The sequence below is a fragment of the Ovis aries genome, chromosome 19 (assembly GCF_016772045.2).
Source record: "Ovis aries strain OAR_USU_Benz2616 breed Rambouillet chromosome 19, ARS-UI_Ramb_v3.0, whole genome shotgun sequence".
In the NCBI taxonomy this organism is placed as follows: domain Eukaryota; kingdom Metazoa; phylum Chordata; class Mammalia; order Artiodactyla; family Bovidae; genus Ovis; species Ovis aries.
Window position 1 is genome coordinate 1,595,466 of NC_056072.1, and position 22,355 is coordinate 1,617,820.

At 41.6% G+C, this 22,355-nt stretch overlaps 1 protein-coding gene and 1 non-coding gene across 7 annotated transcripts in view; one reads left to right on the forward strand and one right to left on the reverse strand.

Annotated features, from left to right (window-relative positions):
• The window catches only part of NEK10 (NIMA related kinase 10), a 283,289-nt gene that overhangs the window by 119,419 nt on the left and 141,515 nt on the right, over positions 1 to 22,355 (reverse strand). For all 6 annotated transcript variants that reach the window (XM_042235756.2, XM_042235752.2, XM_060402044.1 and 3 more), the window contains 2 exons: positions 6,080 to 6,209; positions 5,438 to 5,508 (listed from right to left, as the gene is read on the reverse strand). In XM_042235756.2, the coding sequence (XP_042091690.1) occupies positions 5,438 to 5,508; positions 6,080 to 6,209 (201 nt within the window). The remainder of the gene's footprint in view (positions 1 to 5,437; positions 5,509 to 6,079; positions 6,210 to 22,355) is intronic.
• LOC114109482 (U6 spliceosomal RNA) lies at positions 10,516 to 10,622 on the forward strand. Its single transcript, XR_003586164.1, has one exon. It is a non-coding gene; the product is annotated as a U6 spliceosomal RNA (small nuclear RNA).

The window sequence follows — 22,355 nt, forward strand, 5'->3', positions numbered from 1 at the left end:
TTACTCAAACTCATGTCCACTGAGTCCGTGATGCCATCCACCCATCTCATCCTCTGTCAACCCCTTCTCCTCGCACCTTCAAGCCTTCCCAGCATCAAGGTCTTTTCCAGTGAGTCAGCTCTTCACATCCGGTGGCCAAAGTATAGAAGTTTCAGCTTTAGCATCAGTCCTTCCAATGAATATTCAGGACTGATTTCCTTCAGGATGGACTGATTGGATCTCCCTGCAGTCCAAGGGACTCACAACAGTCTTCTACAACACTCCAACAATTCAAAAGCATCAATTCTACAGTGCTCAGCTTTTTTTACAATCCAACTCTCACATCCATACATGACTGCTGGAAAAACCATAGCCTTGACTAGAAGGACCTTTGTTGGTTAAGAAATGCCTTTGCTTTTTAATATGCTGTGTAGGTTGGTCATAGCTTTTCTTCCAAGGAGCAAGCATCTTTTCATTTCGTGGTTGCAGTCTCCATCTGCAGTGATTTTGGAGCCCAAGAAAATAAAGTTTGTCACTGTTTCCACTGTTTCCCCATCTATTTGCCATGAAGTGATGGGACCAGATGCCATGATCTTTGTTTTTTGAAAGCTGAGCTTTAAGCCAAATTTTTCACTCTCCTCTTTCACTTTCATCAAGAAGCTCTTTAGTTCTTCACTTTCTGCCATAAGGGTGGTGTCACCTGCTTATCTGAGGTTACTGATATTTCTCCTGGCAATCTTGATTCCAGCTTGTGCATCCTCCAGCCCAGCATTTCTCATGATGTACTCTGCATATAAGTTAAATAAGCAGGGTGCAGTATACAATCTTGACATACTCCTTTTCCTATTTGGACCCAGTCTGTTGTTCCATGTCCAGTTCTAACTGCTGCTTCCTGACCTGCATACAGGTTTCTCAAGAGGAAGGTCAATACCAGATGGTCTGGTGTTCCCATCTCTTGAAGAATTTTCCACAGTTTATTGTGATCCACACAGTCAAAGGCTTTGGCATAGTCAATAAAGCAGAAATAGATGTTTTTCTGGAACTCCTTTGCTTTTTCGGTGATCTAACAGATGTTGGCAATTTGATCTCTGGTTCCTCTGCCTTTTCCAGCTTGAACATCTGGAAGTTCACAGTTCACGTACTGTTGAAGCCTGGCTTGGAGAATTTCGAGCAGTACTTTACTAGCGTGTGAGATGAGTGCAATTGTGTGGTAGTTTGAGTATTCTTTGGCATTGCCTTTCTTTGGGATTGGAATGAAAACTAACCTTTCCCAGTCCTATGGCCACTGCTGAGTTTTCCAAATTTGCTGGCATATTGAGTGCAGCACTAAAATCTGTAGTCAGCTTTAAAATTAAATTATCTGTTCCTACTAATTATGGCATCTTAGTATTCTGAATTAAAAGTATGCTCAAAACATGTTACCTGGAGTACCCTAAATAGTGATCATTCATCATCTTAAACATCCTGGTGATGGTAAACTCATAACCCACCAGCAGCCTGCTCTACTGTGTGCTGGGTGCTTAGTCACTGAGTGGTGTCTGACTCTTTGCAACCGCATAGACTGTAGCCTGCCAGGCTCCTCTGTCCATGGGGATTCTCCAGGCAAGAATACTGGAGTGGGTTGCCATTCCCTTCACCAGGGGATCTTCCCAACCTAGGTATTGAACCAGGGTCTCCTGCATTGCAGGCAGATTCTTTACCAGCTAAGCCACCAGGGAAGCCTTGCTCTACAGTGGATGTCTCTAATTCTGACACACATTTCCTTCCTATTGGTGAACTGACCTTGCTCCCTCCCTCCCCAAACTTCCACTCTGTGGTCTTGGCTCCCTTTGCTGAGGTTTCACATAATAAATCAAATTGTTTTTGTATTCTCAATGTCATTCAATTGTCCTAGTTAACCAAAGTATTTTCCAATCCTTTTATGACTGTACTTCAAAACTTGTTGACTTAACTTCCAGGCAACAGTGGGAACAATCCACTTCTCTCTCCAGCAACACCACGAGTCCAGTCAAGGCTGCCACAGTGGACAACTGGACCTGCCTCTCCTTCTCACTCTCATTCCTTCCAGTGTACTCCCTGCAAATTGGCCAGGACAGTCCTAGCTAAAGAGATTTTCACTATGTCTCAGCCTTTTAGTAACTCTTCAGTCCTCTCAGTACTGGGGATAAAAGTTCAAAACTCTCAATGTGGCTCTTGCTAGCTACTCCCTGTCGTACTTGACATGCCGCATCCCCAGCTTCTTTCAGTTCTTCCAATTAGCAAGCTCTCTTGCTCAGGACAGCCTTCAGAGATGTGGATCTATGATACGCTTTCTCTGTTATGTTTGCTATTTGAGACTTAGCGGAGCTCAGGTCTTAGGTTACATGTCATTTTTTCATAGAAAAACTTCCAAATCCCTCAACCAGACCAAGTTCTTTTGTAATTTCTCATTGCCTCTTTTACCACACTTCATCACGTTTATCATATTTTTATATACTTCATCCTATAAGTAATAATATTATTAATAACCACATCTGTTTAATTAAGGGCTTGCTACATGCTGAAAGCTATGCTAAAAAGTTTTATCTTATTTAAAAGCATGATCTTACTTAGGCTTCAGAGTAAGCCCATGAGTAGTCAGAACTGCTACCCATACATCACAGATAAGGAAAGAGGGGCTTGGGGAGGTAAAGGTGAGTGGAAGAGTGAGGATTAGAATCCACCCGATTCTAGAACCTATTGATATTCTGACCTTTTCATAATAATGTTGATACCCTAAGCCTAACCTTCCAGCTCCATGAGGCATGGATACCAATAATCAGGGAGCCTGTCAGAAGCAAATTATGGTCCTGTTTGCCCAGCAACACAAAATCAGAGTACAGTCTCTGCAGTTTTTCTCTGTACTTCCCTCTCTTATTCTTTGGGGAACATAAATACCTAAGAAAAGGAGAAATTTAAATGAATAAATTTGGCACTCTTATCTTGACCTCTCTGGAGATTTCTTGAATTTTTAATGCACTTTCCAGAAAACAAATAGCAGAGAATAGGAGGTGCGCAGTTTAAATACATTTGTCTGGACTCATTAGCAATAGGGTGGATCTAGTATGATGCGGAATTCAAATGATTTAGAGATGGATTTCAGCTCATTTCCCACAACACTAACAATAATAGCTACCAACATTGCTCAAGATTTACCATCTGCCAAGCTCTATGCTAAGTGATTTGCATATGTTATAATCATCACATTAGCCTGATGAGGTTGTTAACATTACAATCCCCATTTTACCAGATGAGGAAACGGAGATGCCAAAAAAGTAGTCAAATTGCCTGCTCAGAGTCCACAGTTAGTGAAACTCAGTACCAGCTGGGCCTACGATGCTTAGTGCAATTGGGTAGCATTGTGTTGAGCAAGGAAAGATTCAGGATATAATCCAACAATCACGTGAGGAGAATCTATTAATGCTAAATGGTGGGCTGGACAGACAAACCAGAGGGGGAAGCGCACAGCCACAATAATGTGTTTATTACATTTCATCAGAGGTTGTGCCAAGAGTGAGGGTAGATATAGAATTGAAATTTAAGGGAATTGGGCAGGGAGATGAATAAAGATTCCATCTGGGTGACCCTAGGATTCTTATTATAACAGTAAGGATTTGACTCAGCTTAATGGGGCAGAATAGTAATCTTGGGCCAATTTAAGGGCATAGAAGCAACAATCAGGCAGATAAATGTCATTTATTCATACAACCAGTAAACTGTTAAGGATCTGTTTGGTACTAGGCATTGCTCTGGGCATTTGACAGCTGTGAACTAAACTGAAAAAGTCTCTCTCTTCTGGTGGGGAAGAAACAGACAATAAAGGAACACATCTGCACGCACATGGATAATGTGTCAGGGCTGGTGGATGCTGGGAACTTTGTAAAGTGGGTCAGGGGCCAAGAGAATTCAGAGAGGTTGTGGGGGCATCAGGGCAGGCCCCCTAATTATGCAGAGACCCAGGGGAAGTGAGGGCCTGTGCTGCTGCATGCATCGGACAGAAGTGAGCACCAGGACAAGGGAAGAGCAGTAGCAGGGAGCTCCCTGTGGCTGCAGCAAGGGAAGCAGGGGGAAGTTGAGGGGAGAGTCACCTGGGACAAGCTCTGTTGAGGCAGAACTTTGAGCCTTTCCAGGGATAATAACTTTCATTAAACTCCTGCTATGTGGATAGCTGGAGCACTTCTTTGTGACTTTCTTTGAGAAATTAATATTGCGCTATATAGTAGTTCCTTATTAGTTATCTATTTTATTTATAGTAGTATCTATATGTCAATCCCAAACTTCTAATTTATCTCTCTACACTTTCCCCCTTGGTAACCATACATTTGTTTTCTATATCTGTGACTCAATTTCTGTTTTATATAATAGGTTCATGCATACCATTTTTTAAGATTTCTCATATAAGTGGTATCATATGATATTTGTCTTTATCTGACTTATTTCACTCAGTATAAAACCTCTAAGGGCTTCCCTGGTAGCTCAGCTGGTAAACAATCCACTTCCAGTGCGGGAGACCTGGCTTCAATCCCTGGACTGGGAAGATCCCCTGGAGAAGGAAAAGGCTATCCACTCCAGTATTGTGGCCTGGAGAATTACATGGACTGCATAGTCCATCAGGTCGCATAGAGCTGGACACAACTGAGTGACTTTCACTTTCAATCTCTAGGTCATCCATATTGTTGCAAATGGAATTATTCGCAATTGGAATCAATCAATCATTGGTTGAGTAATATTCCATTGTATATATGTACCACAACTTCTTTATCCATACATCTACTGAAGGACATTTAGGTTCCTTCTATGTCTTGGCTATTTTAAATAATGCTTCAAAGAACACTGAGGTGCATGTATCCTTTTGAATTATGGTTTTCTGCAGATATAAGTCCAGGAGTAGGATTGCCAGATCATGTGGTAGCTCTATTTTAGTTTTTTAAGGAATATCCACCCTGTCCTTCATAGTGGCTATTACCACTTTACATTCCCACCAACAGTGTGAAAAGATTCTCTTTTCTTCAAACTCTCTCCAGCATTTATTGTTTGTAGCCTTTTTAATGGTGGCCACTCTGACTGGTGTAAGGCAATCTCATTGCAGTTTTGACTTGCATTTCTCTAATAATCAGCAGTGTTGAGCATATTTTCATGCGCCCCTTGGCCATTTATACATATTCTTTGGATAAATATCTCTTTAGCAGATCACACTTGGTATATAGATTGATATGAAACATTCTGAATAATCAGATTAATGGTAACATGTTATTTCAAGTGAATGTACTATTTCCTCCTGGACACGTGGTGGCTTTCAAATGGTCTCTATGACAAATGATGTCCAAACATTTTTCTAGGTTTGGATTATTTGGGAACCCTTTCTCTTAATAGCACATTTTCACAGATATGACGTATTTCTTGATATTCTCTATAGGTTTGCAGTTGTGGGACTAATTACCTGCTGATGGTAGTGATCACTTTTTCAGAGTAGATCCCTTCTGGCACTGGTTCATATACCGCCTCCACTATCTGCAAAACAAACAGGCTGGAGTAAGGGAAGTAAAGCAGCCACAGGGGCCTTTGCATGGTGATACTTGGCCATGACACAAGAGTTACATAACAAGCATCATAATCTCATGCGCACATTTTCATCAGAAACAAAAATACCCCAACAGTTTTAAAAGTAGCATTAATTAAACAGTTCTTGAGCACAGAATTATACTCTTCAAGCTAAGTAAAAGTTAACCTCAGATTCACAATAAATGATAGAATAATATAATATATTGTAGGATAATATAATATATTGGATTGAGGGCAGTCCAAACCACAAGTAAAAATAAAAGACCAAAAGCAGTTTGATATATTATTTTTATAATTTTCTGTGATAAATTGAAGAAAATTATAGGGGTAAATGTGCCATAGCACATGAAGCAGATTTAAAAGAAAGGAGAAAATAAATAAATAAACTGGATCATGAGGCTAATAAAACAATGACTGCTTTTAATGGGTAGTTTTACTAAAATCACAAAGGTTCTGTTTAAGAAGAAAAGGATTGGTGTTTTAGGCACCATGAGACCCTTTGTCTACCAAGGTTGCTTGCCTTTGTGGCCAGGGAGAGCATGTTGGTGCTATAGAAGGGAGGGTCCAGGGTCGCCATCTGGTAAAGGATGCAGCCTGCTGCCCACACGTCTGCCTTTTCCCCGTACGGCTCGCTCTTCAGCACCTCCGGGCTGAAGCGAAACCAGGATGTTAACGCATGATGCAAACGGAGAAGTCAGCCCGGGAAAAAGTTCAATTTTCAAGCCATAATTGGAGATGGGAGAAAAACAAAGGAAACTCTTGATTACTATTTCAAGTAAACATATTTAAATATATCTTTGAATTCTCTCAGACTCAGGAGAATCAAGAAGCACAATCGAGCAATTCTAAGCAATAAATCACATAAACAACTTCTATTAAACCTCCTTCTACTTTTAGAAACAACCACCTCTTGTTGGTAGATGGAATGATTGGCTCCAGTTCTCACTATTCTGGAAATTCTGAATATCCCACCCTTTCATCTCAGTGGACAGTATTAGTTACCAACCCCTGGCTTTGCTACTGGTTGCGCTGTCTTGCCCTGCCAGTGGAGTGTGGAGGTGGCACGGCACCAGATCAGGGCCTCGGTGCTTCCATTTGTCTCTCTAGGAGCCCCTGTCCAAAGGACTAATCCAAGGTAGCTGCCGCCCCTCTGGCCACATGGAGCAGATCTGCACACGTAAACCTGCAGCCTGAAGGAGACTCAGCCCAGGAGACCCAGAGACCTGGGGGTCTGACAGTAAATGCCTATTGTAGAATGCCACCGAGATTCTATGGTGATTTTTTTATAAGCAAAATGGACACAGCACCGTCCCTTTGCTATTTAATGCTAGCTTATAAAGTCTAAAGCAAGACCATACTTAAATACGTTGCAGAAAATGACAACATCCACCATGCTCATCTCTTCTGAAATTGCATTTCTAGTCTGAATAAGGATGCTGTGTCTGCGTGTATGTTCAGTTGTGTCCAACTTTTTGCAACCCCATGGACTGTAGCCCACTGGACTCTTTTGTCTGTGTAATTTTCCAGGCAAGCATAATGGAGTGGGTTGCTGTTTCCTTCTCCAGGGGATCTTCCTAACCCAGGATTAAACCCCTGTCTCTTGCATTTCCTGCATTAGCAGAAAGGTTCTTTACCAGTTGAACCACCAGGGAAGCCCTGGATAACGATGCTGTCAGTCTTTAAGTGGAGTTAAACTGTGAGGGTCTAAGGGTTTGGCATTTTTAAAAATGTGGACAGGAGTGCAGTTCCCTTGGATATTTTTAACAAATAGAAGTTTCTTCCCTCATATTTATAGACAAATGTCAAAAGCATTCAGCACACACACACCCTAAATTAATAGTTTGATGATTCACTTCTATAGTATGTACTTAGGACTGTGCTCAACCCTCTAAATTAGTAGGGTAGGGATTAATGGTTAAGTTAGACAGTGGATTAATATATAAAGAAACTCATAAATTGGTATCTGAACAGTAAGTATTGGCTGTTTAGAATAACCAAGGAGTTGCTATTAGTGTGAGATTATGGGGAATGATTCCTGGTTTAAGACTTATGTTATGTACTTACAGAGGAAGTATGATTTCCAGATCTCTCAGTTATTTTCATATGTACTGTCTGAGTTTAAAAATGGCAAAGGAGGATTCTGGGGTGAAGTTTCCAGGGCTCTACTGGTCCTAAGTGTACAAAATGTCCCCTGTTGTCAGTTGATCAACTGCTCACATTTAAAAAAATGCCATGATGCAGGATACAGGATGCTTGGGGCTGGTGCACTGGGATGACCCAGAGAGATGGTACGGGGAGGGAGGTGGAAGGGGGGTTCAGGGTTGGGAACACGTGTACACCCACGGCAGATTCATGTTGATGTATGGCAAAACCAATACAGTATTGTAAAGTAAAATAAAGTAAAAGAAAAGAAAAAAAATGCCATAATAGGAAAAAGTTCTTCAACAACAACAAAAAATCCTTGGCTCCCCACAGATGAATGTCTCATATTTTTATCTACTGAGAACTCAGAAGACTTGTTTCATAACAAACAGATGCTCTGAGTGCTCCACCCATCCCCCTTAAACCCCTTTCCCATTCCCAGTTGCCGTGCACTTCTGTTCTAAATAGCCAGCATCTGTACTTCCCTGGAAGACGGCCTTAATTTTTCCTTGAAAGATAATTACTCAGTGTAGAGGAGAACACTTATAAGAACAGAAGTTGCTTAGTTTATTTTTCTCATCATTACACCTTCTCCTTCATCTCACCAGAGCCCACAGACTTCTCTCACAGCCAGAGGCACAGATGCCCCTTTGCATCATGGCTGTGCCACTCCTCCCAACAAAAGATGGAGTCCATGTTGTACCCTTTGAATCTGAGCTTGACCATATAACTTGCTTTGGCCAAGAAGACACCAGGAAAAGTGATGCAGGGAGAGAACATAGAAGCATTTAGTCTTTGTGGCTCACTCTCTCTTCCTGCTCTTGAAGACCCTAACGGCCACAAGCAGGTGACTGAGCCTAGGTTCTCCAAGCTGGATGATGAGCATCTCATGGCCCAGTTACATTCAGTCCCCATGCCCACCACCATCTCCATCAGTGGAGCCCTTGAAAGCCAGGTCACCACAATGCACAGGTTAGCCCAAACAGCACGCATCAACAATCCCAGATCAAACCAGCCTCGGTTGCCAACATGCAGTATGTTGCTATTGCTCAGTTGCCAAGTTGTGTCTGACTGTTTGTGACCCCCTACAGTACACAGTATATACCACAAGAAGAGGGGGAAAGGTTATTGTATCAATCCACTAAGTTTTGAGGTTGTTAGCCAAAGTTAACTGATGGAAGATAGCTTCCATCAGATTCTGAAAGCTGTCCACCACCCCCTGAAAATAATAAAGATCACTTCTCTGGAAGAGAACAAGAAAGGTCAATAAATGACCACTCAGTTGCCAACGATCACTGTGCTCCTGAGGTCCAACTTGAATATTCTGTAAGATAAAAGGGTTTCATAACTACAATGAAAAGCAAGCCAAAAATAGAGTCTGATTTCTGAAAGCCACAAAATGTTCTATTATGGTCTGAAGTGTGTCTCCCTGCTTCCCCCACAAATTTATGTGTTGAGTCCCAATCCCTGGTACCTCAGGGTGTAATCATGTATAAAGAAAAGGCCTGTGTGAGCTGATGCAGAGCTGCCGTTTGGCGGGGGTGGGGGGTAGTGGGGAGTGTGAGGTGGGGGGCGGGGGCAGGCAGTTCTGACCCAGTATGACCGCTGTTTGTGTGAGCGGAGGAGGAGACAGCAGAAGTGTGCCTGTGCCGAGTGACACCTGTGGGAAGAGGCAGCAAGGGGACTGGTCAGCACCTGCAAACCAAGGAGGGGCTCAGAAGAAACCAAGCCTGCCAACGCCTTCATCTTGGACTCTAAACTTCAAATAAATTTCTGTTGTTTAAGCCACCCAGACCCTGTTATTTTTTATGGCAGCCCTAGCAAACTAATGCACACTTTCCTAGTGGCTCAGCAGTAAAGAACGCAGGATAACAGGTTCAATCCCTGGGTTGGGAAGATCCCCTGGAGAAGGAAATGGCAACCTACTCCAGTGTTCTTGCCTGGGAAATCCCATAGACAGAGAAGCCTGGTGGGCTACAGTCCATAGGTTTGCAGAGTCAGACACGACTGAAGCAACTTAGCACACACTCATGTATACTTGAAACTGGCTAAGAGAGTACATCACAAGTATTCTCAGCACACACAAAAAATAATGTGAAGCAATTAATTAGATTGGTTGTATAATCATTTCACAATGTACACAAGTATCAAAGCATCATATCGCAAACCTCAAATACATGTAATTTTCAATTGTCAATAATACCTCAGGAAAGCTGGGGCAAAAAACCAAGCGAAGCTAGGGATAGTATAGGTAGATAGCAAGGACAGTCTTTATTTATTGCAATACTTAGATAAATAAGTCAACACAGTCCATAATCAGCAGCCATTGAGAGGAAACTAGACTGAAGTTTATCTAAATACTACCTCTGTTTTAAAAAGGTGTGAATTCATAAACTAAGAGTGAAAACAAGGTGGAAGAAAGATGAGGAAGGAAGGATGCTTGATATAACTTTTTAAAAAGGCAACTGTTTTGATTTTTAAATTCAATTAGTAGTCCCTCACTTATGTGAGCAATTAAGTCGCTAATTGCCAAAGATTCTATTTACTCATTATGGAGGTAAACAAAGAAAGTATTGAACCCAGGTGTTTTAAAAACATTTAAAAATACAAATATATTGCAACTTCACAAACAATTCAATAATATGATGATTTATATAAGTTGGGAGAAGGGACTTCTTTCCTTTAAATGCAACAAAAGTATCAATACATTTGGAAAGTAAATGGAATGAGATAATATGTTAAAAGGTTCAGAGTGTAGATAGTATAGTCTTTCCTACAGTGGTCATGTTGTCATCTTTGTTAATAGTTTGATTATTGTACTCATTTTGTCACACATATAATAAAATAAGAATGACACATGAAAACAAGCATGACCTTAGCACAAGGATGACATGCAAATCTGTGATGGGTTTGGTATTTTAGAGGTGGTAAAAGACAGGCAAAACATGAGGACAATATTCTAATTAATAAAGTTGTTTTGCATATGGGGTAAAGATGAAAAGAAAAAGGTAAGAGAAACCCAAGTAAGACAGCAGGTATTGCGAGAGGACATCAGAGGCAGACACACTGAAACCATACTCACAGAAAACTAGTCAATCTAATCACACTAGGACCACAGCCTTGTCTAACTCAATGAAACTAAGCTATGCTATGTGGGGCCACCCAAGATGGGCAGGTCATGGTGGAGAGGTCTGACAGAATGTGGTCCACTGGAGAAGGGAATGGCAAACCACTTCAGTATTCTTGCCTTGAGAACCTCATGAACAGTATGAAAAGGCAAAATGATAGGATACTGAAAGAGGAACTCCCCAGGTGGGTAGGTGGAGATCAGTGGAGCAATATCTCCAGAAAGACTGAAGGGATGAAGCCAAAGCAAAAACAATACCCAGCTGTGGATGTGACTGGTGATAGAAGCAAGGTCCAATGCTGTAAAGAGCAATACTGCATAGGAACCTGGAATGTCAGGTCCATGAATCAAGGCAAATTGGAAGTGGTCAAACAGGAGATGGCAAGAGTGAACGTCGACATTCTAGGAATCAGCGAACTAAAATGGACTGGAATGGGTGAATTTAACTCAGATGACCATTATTTCTACTACTGTGGGCAGGAATCCCTTAGAAGAAATGGAGTAGCCATCATGGTCAACAAAAGAGTCTGAAATGCAGTACTTGGATGCAATCTCAAAAACAACAGAATGATCTTTGTTTGTTTCCAAGGCAAACCATTCGATATCACAGTAATCCAAGTCTATGCCCCAACCAGTAACACTGAAGAAACTGAAGTTGAACGGTTCTATGAAGACCTACAAGACCTTTTAGAACTAACACCCAAAAAAGATGTCCTTTTCATTATAGGGGACTGGAATGTAAAAGGAAGAAGTCAAGAAACACCTGGAGTAACAGGAAAATTTGGCCTTGGAATATGGAATGAAGCAGGGCAAAGGCTAAGTTTTGCCAAGAGAACACAATGGTCATAGCAAACACCCTCTTCCAACAACACAAGAAAAGACTCTACACATGGACATCACCAGATGGTCAACACCAAAATTAGACTGATTATATTCTTTGCAGCCAAAGATAGAGAAGCTCTATACAGTCAGCAAAAACAAGACCGGGACCTAACTGTGGCTCAGATCATGAACTCCTTATTGCCAAATTCAGCCTTAAACTGAAGAAAGTAGGGAAAACCACTAGACTATTCAGGTATGACATAAATCAAATCCCTTATGACTTTACAATGGGAGTGAGAAATAGATTTAAGAGACTAGATCTAATACATAGAGTGCCTGCTGACCTATGGACGGAGGTTCGTGACATTGTACAGGAGACAGGGATCAAGACCATCCCCATAGAAAAGAAATGCAAAAAAGCAAAATGGCTGTCTGGGGAGGCCTTACAAATAGCTGTGAAAAGAAGAGAAGCGAAAAGCAAAGAAGAAAAGGAAAGATATAAGCATCTGAATGCAGAGTTTCAAAGAATAGCAAGAAGAGATAAGAAAGCCTTCCTTGGTGATCAATGCAAAGAAATAGAGGAAAAGAACAGAAGCAGAAGATATTAAGAAGAGGTGGCAAGAATACACAGAAGAACTGTACAAAAAAGATCTTCACAACCAAAATAATCACGATGGTCTGATCACTCACCTAGAGCCAGATATCCTGGAATGTGAAGTCAAGTGGGCCTTAGGAAGCATCACTACGAGCAAAGCTAGTGGAGGTGATGGAATTCCAGTGGAGCTATTTCAAATCCTGAAAGATGATGCTGTGAAAGTGCTACACTCAATATGCCAGCAAATTTGGAACACTCAGCAGTGGCCACAGGACTGGAAAAGGTCAGTTTTCATTCCAATCCCAAAGAAAGGCAATGCCAAAGAATGCTCAGACTACCGCACAATTGCACTCATCTCATATGCTAGAAAGTAATGCTCAAAATTCTCCAAGCCAGGCTTCAGCAATACGTGAACCATGAACTTCCAGATGTTCAAGCTGGTTTTAGAAAAGGCAGAGAAACCAGAGATCAAATTGCCAACTTCTGCTGGATCATCAAAAAAGTAAGAGAGTTCCAGAAATACATATATTTCTGCTTTATTGACTATGCCAAAGGCTTTGGCTGTGTGGATTGTAATAAACTGTGGAAAATTCTGAAAAAGATAGGAATACCAGACCACCTGCCTCTTGAGAAATCTGTATGCAGGTCAGGAAGCAACAGTTAGAACTGGACATGGAACAACAGACTGGTTCCAAATAGGAAAAGGAGTACATCAAGGCTGTATATTGTCACCCTGCTGATTTAACTTATATGCAGAGTACATCATGAGAAACACTGGGCCGGAAGAAGCACAAGCTGGGATCAAGATTGCTGGGAGAAATACCAATAACCTCAGATATGCAGAAGACACCACCCTTTTGGCAGAAAGTGAAGAGGAACTTAAAAGCCCCTTGATGAAAGTGAAAGAGGAGAGTGAAAAAGTTGGCTTAAAGCTCAACATTCAGAAAACAAAGATCATGACAATTGGTCCCATCACTTTATGGGAAATAGATGGGGAAACAGTGGAAACAATATCAGACTTTATTTTTGGGGGGCTCCAAAATCACTGCAGATGGTGATTGCAGCCATGAAATTAAAAGACGCTTGCTCCTTAGAAGGAAAGTTATGACCAACCTAGATAGCATATTGAAAAGCAGAGACATTACTTTGCCAACAAAGGTCCATCTAGTCAAGGCTATGGTTCTTCCAGTAGTCATGTATGGATGTGAGAGTTGGACTATGAAGAAAGCTGAGTGCCGAAGAATTGATGCTTTTGAACTGTGGTGTTGGAGAAGACTCTTGAGAGTCTCTTGGACTGCAAGGAGATTCAACCAGTCCATCCTAAAGATCAGTTCTGGGTGTTCTTTGGAAGGACTGATGCTAAAGCTGAAACTCCAATACTTTGGCCACCTCATGCGAAGAGTTGACTCATTGGAAAAGACTCTGATGCTGGGAGGGTTTGGCGACAGCAGGAGAAGGGGACGACAGAGGATGAGATTTCTGGATGGCATCACCGACTCGATGGACGTGAATTTGAGTGAACTCTGGGAGTTGGTGATGGACAGAGAGGCCTGGCGTGCTGCGATTCATGGGGTTGCAAAGAGTCGGACACAACTGAGCGACTGAACTGAACTGACTGAACTGAAAGATGAACAGTTCCAATATTGCTGTACACATATACCAGAACTGAACAATTAAGTCAATGAGTGGCAGATGGCAAAAGCAAGATTTCTCACTACTGGAATGGAAGGAAGGTTACAGACAAAGAAGGGAAGGAGTCAGGAACTGTTCAAGAGAGTGACAGATCAGAGTTGGAGACAACACTATAAACTAATTTTTAGCTTAGTATTGATACAGATGGTTACACATAGAAATATTTATAGTTATGTGAACATGCACAGGTTACTATGCACATGTACCTCCTTGTTCCATCAGGTAAAAACAGTCTATAACTGATGACCTCCCAGTAGCAATGAGCACACTTAGCTCCAGATCTTGGTTTTTAATACCATTCTCCCAAGAATCAGGACTGCCAGGAGCCACCATGGGAGATCCCACCCATGACAGGGTCATGTGGAAGAGAACTGTTAATCAAGGCTTCAGGACACAAGGGGCTCCCTAGGCTTTCTCAAGCATCTGCCCCAAAACCAGAATCTGTCTGTTTTACTATTTCATGACTTTCATCAACTCCTCTGACATTAACAGTGGGCTATCCAGACCACCTTTCTCTGGAGAAAATCAACTTAGGGCTATAGCTAATAAGTCTCCTGGACATGAGAGGAATATTTCGAATCAAACCCCCTCTGTTAGCATTCTAGCTTGCATGGCAGGTCTATCCAGACTCTTGCAGCTATGCATATGATTATTTACAGCCTCCCAACTGTGAGAGGCACGGAAAGCCTAAAACATAGAGCCTTTCAAAGAGTTAAAAGTTATTAGAGTAGTGCTGGTGAAGGATTTCATTATTGGGCCTATGCTTGTTGCTAAGTTCCCATAGCTCTTACCCACTGTGCAACTGGGAACGCTTTAGTTAACATAGTTCAGTTCAGTTCAGTTCAGTCACTCAGTCGTGTCCGACTCTTTGCGATCCTATGAATTGCAGCAAGCCAGACCTCCCTGTCCATCACCAACTCCCAGAGTTCACCCAGACTCGCGTCCATCAAGTCAATTATGCCATCCATCCATCTCATCCTCTGTCGTCCCCTTCTTCTCCTGCCCCCAATCCCTCCCAGCATCAGAGTCTTTTCCAATGAGCATGAGGTGGCCAAAGTACTAGAGTTTCAGCTTTAGCATCAGTCCTTCCAAAGAAATCCCAGGGCTGATCTCCTTCAGAATGGACTGGCTGGATCTCCTTGCAGTCCAAGGCACTCTCAAGAGTCTTCTCCAACACCACAGTTCAAAAGCATCAATTCTTCAGCACTCAGCCTTCTTCACAGTCCAACTCTCACATCCATACATGACCACTGGAAAAACCATAGCCTTGACTAGACGGAACTTAGTCGGCAAAGTAATGTCTCTGCTTTTGAATATGCTATCTAGGTTGCTCATAACTTTTCTTCAAAGGAGTAAGCATCTTTTAATTTCATGGCTGCAGTCACCATCTGCAGTGATTTTGGAGCCAAAAGAAAAATAAAGTCTGACACTGTTTCCACGGTTTCCCTATCTATTTCCCATGAAGTGATGGGAATGTAAGAAAAACAAGTATAGCCTCGAAATTAACCACATCAGACCTTTGAGCTAATTGGTTCTTTCTTGTAACTCACTACACCTTTGCCTTGGGAAAAATGTAACCCTGTTTAGCATTTCCTGAGGCTGACATAGATTAGAAATATAAAGACAAGACACTTGGAGGGAAAATAAGTTTTCTGGTTGAGCAGCCTTTATCAAAAGAGGATCATAAAATGTTCACAGGCCTCCAAGGCCAGAAGATAATGTACACAACATCATTTGTGGGAAAGGTTTGCAAAAAAAAAAAAAAAATTCCTGGTTTCGATAAGTGCAAAACTGCTGGAATGTTTGGGCTCATTCTGTATGACCTTGCCATCTTTCATTTCCCTCTATGTACAAGTAAAGGTATAAAAGACCCTTTTGAATTAAAGTAAATGGGCCTCGCTCACTGAAGCAGCTTGGTCTCCCCATGTCAATCATTTTCTCTCTCTCTCTCTCTCTCTCTCTCTCTCTCTCTCTTTTTCAGGCTGATCCCTTGGAGCATAGAGGCTCCCTGCGTTCACTTATCTGCCCGGGTTTCTAAGAACTAAACGGGAAGATGTTCTGCATCTTCAGTTCCTCCGGAGACTGGGAGGGCACCTGTGGCCTCTGTGAACAGGGCAAACTTCTTGTCTCAGAGTTTTATTGGCTTTCTATGTAAACCAAGGAATATCAGCCTCTTTCTCTCCTCTATTTTCTTATCTTCAACATTCTTTCCTTATCTCTCTCTAAATCAATTGCTGACACCGTTTCTCCCTCAGGTTTCCCTGGATCCTGCGGGGGCTGGACCCTGGCACAGGACCACTGGAAAAATGACTTATAATAGTACTGGGGCAAGAAATACACTAAATGAACCTGGAACATCTTATAGTTCCAAAAGGTTGTTCTAGAAAAAATAAAAAGCACAGTGATTGGGTGTGTCAGAGGGATACAAAAGACAAGTCAACCAGCTCCCTATGTCCAAATGTAGAAAAGTTTGAACAAAACAAAGCAGTGTATTAATCAGCTTGGGCTGCCATAATAAAATTCTATAAACTGGGTGCCTTGAACAGAAATAAACAGGAATTTATTTCTTACAATTAAGGAAGCTGGAAAACCTAAGAGCAAGATGTTGGCTAATCCTGTTCCACAGTGAGGATCCTCTTCCTGGCATGCGGATGGTTGCTGTATCCTCACATGGCAGAGAAAGAGAGAAATGGAGCAGAGTCTCTGATGTCTCTTCCTATAAGACCACCAATCTCATCATGATGCCCCCTACCTTCATGACCTCATCTAAATCTACTTAACTTCCCCAAAATGATAAGCTCCAAATACCATCACATTGGGGTTTAGGGCTTTACTGTATGGATTTGGGAGGGGGGCACAATTCAGCCAAGGAAAGTTTTATTAGATTATAACTCAGAGTATAAAATAATTATCCAAGTCCATACTGATATAACTTTTTAAAAAACATAATAAATAAATAAATGGGAATCAACAGACAAATCTCTTGAAAATGACAAATAATTTATGTGTCCACTCCACTTTAAAGTGATGACATATAACTCCCCATTCCTTAAGTCTAGGGTGCTTGTAGTGACTTTTTTTCAATAAATATATTATAGAAAGAGACCAAGGAAAAAAGAGTAACTTTACAGCGGAGAGACCTGACAAGCTCCATCTCCAGCCAGGTGTCAAGATTGACATTAACAGTGGGAAGTCATATGGATAGTATGTACCGGTGATAAGATAAGAGCATGGCAGTTGACCCCTGTGATCTTCCTCCCCAAACACACTCCAGTCTAATCATTTAAAATATACCACACAAATCCCAATTGAGGAAATCCTAACCAGTAATTCTCTAAATTTCCAAGGTCATTAAAAACAAGAAAAATCTGACAAGTTGCCAAAAGCTCAAACAGCCTAAGGAGAAATAAAAGATTGTCTTGAAAACAAGTATTTGTAACAGGAACATGATAGGGTTTTTAGTTTTAGAAGAAAAGGTATATAATAAATTAAAAATAAAAATATTTGAAGCAAAAAACAAATCACTGCTATCAAGTATATCCATCCATTGTACCACCAATTAATTTTATTATTAACAGAACCCTAAAATTATGGGCTATTTCCACTCCTATGTTACCTATACAGTCGACCCATGAACAATGCAGGGTTTTAGTTACTGCAGTTGGAGAAAGATGGGCCCTTGGGCTGGACAGCTGGTGTTTGTCAAGTGGAGTAAAAGTGAAGCTTTGTTCTAACCCAGACACTGCAAGGACAAAGTTAGTGGCAGGAGCTGAGCTCTGCTGAAGTAAAGATATAAGATGACCACTCCTGAGGTTAAAGACCTCTCTCTCTGCACATGTGCAGGAAAGCTCCTTGGAGGTCAAAAAGAGAGAGGCTCCATTCCATAATAATGTGGACATGTGCCCACAGTCCTCTGTGGTGGGATCCATTTTAGCAAAAGGTTGTGCACACATATGTCCTAGGAGGGTCCTCAGTTCAGTTCAGTTCAGTTCAGTTGCTCAGTCGTGTCCGACTCTTTGCGACCCCATGAATTGCAGCACGCCAGGCCTCCCTGTCCATCACCAACTCCCAGAGTTCACTCAGACTCACGTCCATTGAGTCCGTGATGCCATCCAGCCATTTCATCCTGGGTCGTCCCCTTCTCCTGCCCCCAATCCCTCCCAGCATCAGAGTCTTTTCCAAAGAGTCAACTCTTCACATGAGGTGGCCAAAGTACTGGAGTTTCAGCTTTAGCATCTTTCTTTCCAAAGAAATCACAGGGCTGATCTCCTTCAGAATGGACTGGTTGGATCTCCTTGCAGTCCAAGGGACTCTCAAGAGTCTTCTCCAACACCACAGTTCAAAAGCATCAATTCTTCGGCGCTTAGCCTTCTTCACAGTCCAACTCTCACATCCATACATGACTACTGGAAAAATCATAGCCTTGACTAGACGGACCTTAGTTGGCAAAGTTATGTCTCTGCTTTTGAATATGCTATCTAGGTTGGTCATAACTTTTTTTCCAAGGAGTAAGCACGTCTTTTAATTTCATGGCTGCAATCACCATCTGCAGTGATTTTGGAGCCCCCAAAAATAAAGTCTGTCACTGTTTCCACTGTTTCCCCATCTATTTCCCATGAAGTGATGGGACCGGATGCCATGATCTTCGTTTTCTGAATGCTGAGTTTTAAGCCAACTTTCTCACTCTTCTCTTTCACTTTCATCAAGAGGTTTTCCAGCTCCTCTTCACTTTCTGCCATAAGGGTGGTGTCATCTGCATATCTGAGGTTATTGATATTTCTCCCGGCAATCTTGATTCCAGCTTGTGTTTCTAAAGTTACAGGATATAAAATCAAGACACAGAAATCCCTTGCATTCCTATACACTAATAATGAGAAAATAGAAAGAGAAATTAAGGAAACAATTCCATTCACCATTGCAACGAAAAGAATAAAATACTGAGGAATATATCTACCTAAAGAAACTAAAGATCTATACATAGAAAATTATAAAACACTGGTGAAAGAAATCAAAGAGGACAGAAATAGATGGAGAATTATACCATGTTCATGGATCACGAGAATCAATATAGTGAAAATGAGTATACTACCGAAAGCAATCTATAGATTCAATGCAATCCCTTATCAAGCTACCAACGGTATTTTTCACAGAGCTAGAACAAATAATTTCACAATTTGTATGAAAATACAAAAAACCTCAATAGAAAAGGCAGAGGAACCAGAGATCAAGTTGTCAACATCTGTTGGATCATCGAAAAAGCAAGAGAGTTCCAGAAAAATATCTATTTCTGCTTTATTGACTATGCCAAAGTCTTTGACTGCGTGGATCACAATAAACTGTGGAAAATTCTGAAAGAGATGGGAGTACCAGACCACCTGACCTGCCTCTTGAGAAATCTGTATGCAGGTCAGGAAGCAACAGTTAGAATTGGACATGAAACAACACACTGGTTCCAAATAGGAAAAGGAGTATGTCAAGGCTGTATATTGTCCCCCTGCTGATTTAACTTCTATGCAGAGTACATCATGAGAAACGCTGGGCTGGAAGAAGCACAAGCTGGAGTCAAGATTGCTGGGAGAAATACCAATAACCTCAGATATGCAGATGACACCACCCTTTTGGCAGAAAGTGAAGAGGAACTTAAAAGCCCCTTGATGAAAGTGAAAGAGGAGAGTGAAAAAGTTGGCTTAAAGCTCAACATTCAGAAAACAAAGATCATGGCATCTTGTCCCATCACTTCATGGGAAATAGATGGGGAAACAGTGGAAACAGTGTCAGACTTTATCTCTTTGGGCTACAAAATCACTGTAGATGGTGATTGCAGCCATGAAATTAAAAGACGTTTACTCCTTGGAAGAAAAGTTATGACCAACCTAGATAGCATATTCAAAAGCAGAGACTTTACTTTTCCAACAAAGGACCGTCTAGTTAAGGCTATGGTTTTCCCACTGGTCATGTATGGATGTTAGAGTTGGACTGTGAAGAAAGTTGAACGAAAGAATTGATGCTTTTGAACTGTGGTGTTAGAGAAGATTCTTGAGGGTCCCTTGGACTGCAAGGAGATCCAACCAGTCCATTCTAAAGGAGATCAGCCCTGGGTCTTCTTTGGAAGGAATGATGCTAAAGCTGGAACGCCAGTACTTTGGCCACCTCATGTGAAGAGTTGACTCTTTGGGAAAGACTCTGATGCTGGGAGGGATTGGGGGCAGGAGGAAAAGGGGACGACCTAGGATGAGATAGCTGGATGGCATCACCAACTCGATGGAGGTTAGTTTGAGTGAACTCTGGGAGATGGTGATGGACAAGGAGGCTTGGCGTGCTGCGATTCATGGGGTCGCAAAGAGTCTGACACAACTGAGCGACTGAACTGAACTGAACTGAACTGATGGGACCAGATGCCATGATCTTCATTTTCTGAATGTTGAGGTTTAAGCCAACTTTTTCACTCTCCACTTTCACTTTCATCAAAAGGCTTTTAGTTCCTCTTCACTTTCTTCCATAAGGGCGGTATCATCTGCATATCTGTGATTATTGATATTTCCCCTAGCAATCTTGATTCCAGCTTGTGCTTCTCCAGCCCAGTATTTCTCATGATGCATTCTGCATATAAGTTAAATAAGCAGGGTGACAATATACAGCCTTGACGTACTCCTTTTCCTATTTGGAATCAGTCTGTTGTTCCATGTCCAGTTCTAACTGTTGCTTCCTGACCTGCATACAGATTTCTCAAGAGGCAGGTCAGGTGGTCTGGTATTCCCATCTCTTTCAGAGTTTTCCACAGTTTATTGTGATCCACTGTCAAAGGCTTGGGCATAGTCAATAAAGCAGAAATAGATGTTTTTCTGGAACTCTTTTGCTTTTTCCATGATCCAGCAGAACAGAGTAGTTATTACCAAATGGAATATGTTGGAGGTGAGTGTGAAATTGACGAAGAGGGTCAGTTGTATGGTGACAGATACTAAACTTTTGGTGGTGAGCCCATTATACCATATACCAAAGAAGAAATATAACATTTTACACATGATATTTATGTTAATATTATAAACCAATATTATCAATAAAATTTTTATTTTTTTTTCCTTTTAACAAGGTACAGAAATTAGGTGACATCTTTTTATTTGCAGGAATAACAGACACAATTTCATGAGTACACACACTAATCTGGTGCACATGAGATAATTTTTTTCTAATATTTATTTATTTACTTCTGGTTACACTGGGTCTTCTTTGCTGTACTCAGGCTTTCTCTAGTTGCAGCAAGCAGGGGCTACTCTCTAGCTGTGGTGCACGGGATTTTCATTGTGGTGGCTTCCCTTGTTGCGGAGCACAGGCTCTCAGCTTCAGTAGTTGTAGCATGAGGGTTCAGTAGTTGCAACTCACAGGCACTAGAGCACAAGCTTAGTAGTTGAGGTGCACGGGCTTAGTTACTCCACAGCATGTGGTGTCTTCCTCGACCAGTGATCAAACCCATGTCCCCTGCGCTGCCAGGTGGATTCTTATCCACTTGTGCCACCAGAGAAGTCTATGCATGTGAGAGAAATTTTATGGGCTTATTTGTTTCTTTATTTTGTACAACTTGCTCTGGATAGTTCTCTAACTCTAAAGTGTTATTCTTACAGAAAACACTGGTAAAACTTCTACAGGCACCATAATTGTCTATGTACCTGATTTTAATGAAAATTGTCCAACAAGTGCCCTGGAAAAGGAAGTAGTCTGTAGTTCATCACCTTCCGTGGTTGTCAGAGCTTCACCACTGCAAAGGGATAAATATGCTGGCCCCTATGAATTTTCGGTGGAAGGGCAAAGCGTAAAACTTCCAGTTGCATGGAGTATCTCAGGAACAGATGGTGAGTAATTGTAAAGCTGCTTCCACAAATGAAAACTGCTGCTTCTTTATATTTCCAGAAGGTTAAGAGGGAGTCCATTTGGGAGCAGGTCCTTTCCAAGAGTAATTTTGAAAATTCTTTGCAATGAAGATGATGTCCTATCCTCATGAATTTCCTCTGTCTTCAGAAAAGGAACAATATAAGATATTCAGTTCAGTTCAGTCACTCAGTCGTGTCCGACTCTTTGTGACCCCATGAATTGCAGCATGCCAGGTGTCCCTGTCCATCACCAACTCCCAGAGTTCACTCAAACTCATGTCCAATTTTAAAAATTCTTTGCAATGAAGATGACGTCCTAGCCTCATGAATTTCCTCTGTCTTTATTGTAGCTGATTCTGCATGAAATGGGCGTGACACTCTCTCCAAAGGTATGACTTATTCAGATACTGTTTCAGTAGAAATTAAGAGAAGTTCACCTGTGGGAAGGGGCCGTGGGAAGGAGGTGAGAAGCCTTCACGGAGACCACCACCGGAATCCGGCTCCAGAACCTTCGCTCCTGGAGAGCTGGCCCCGGACAGCAGGCCGCGCAGAG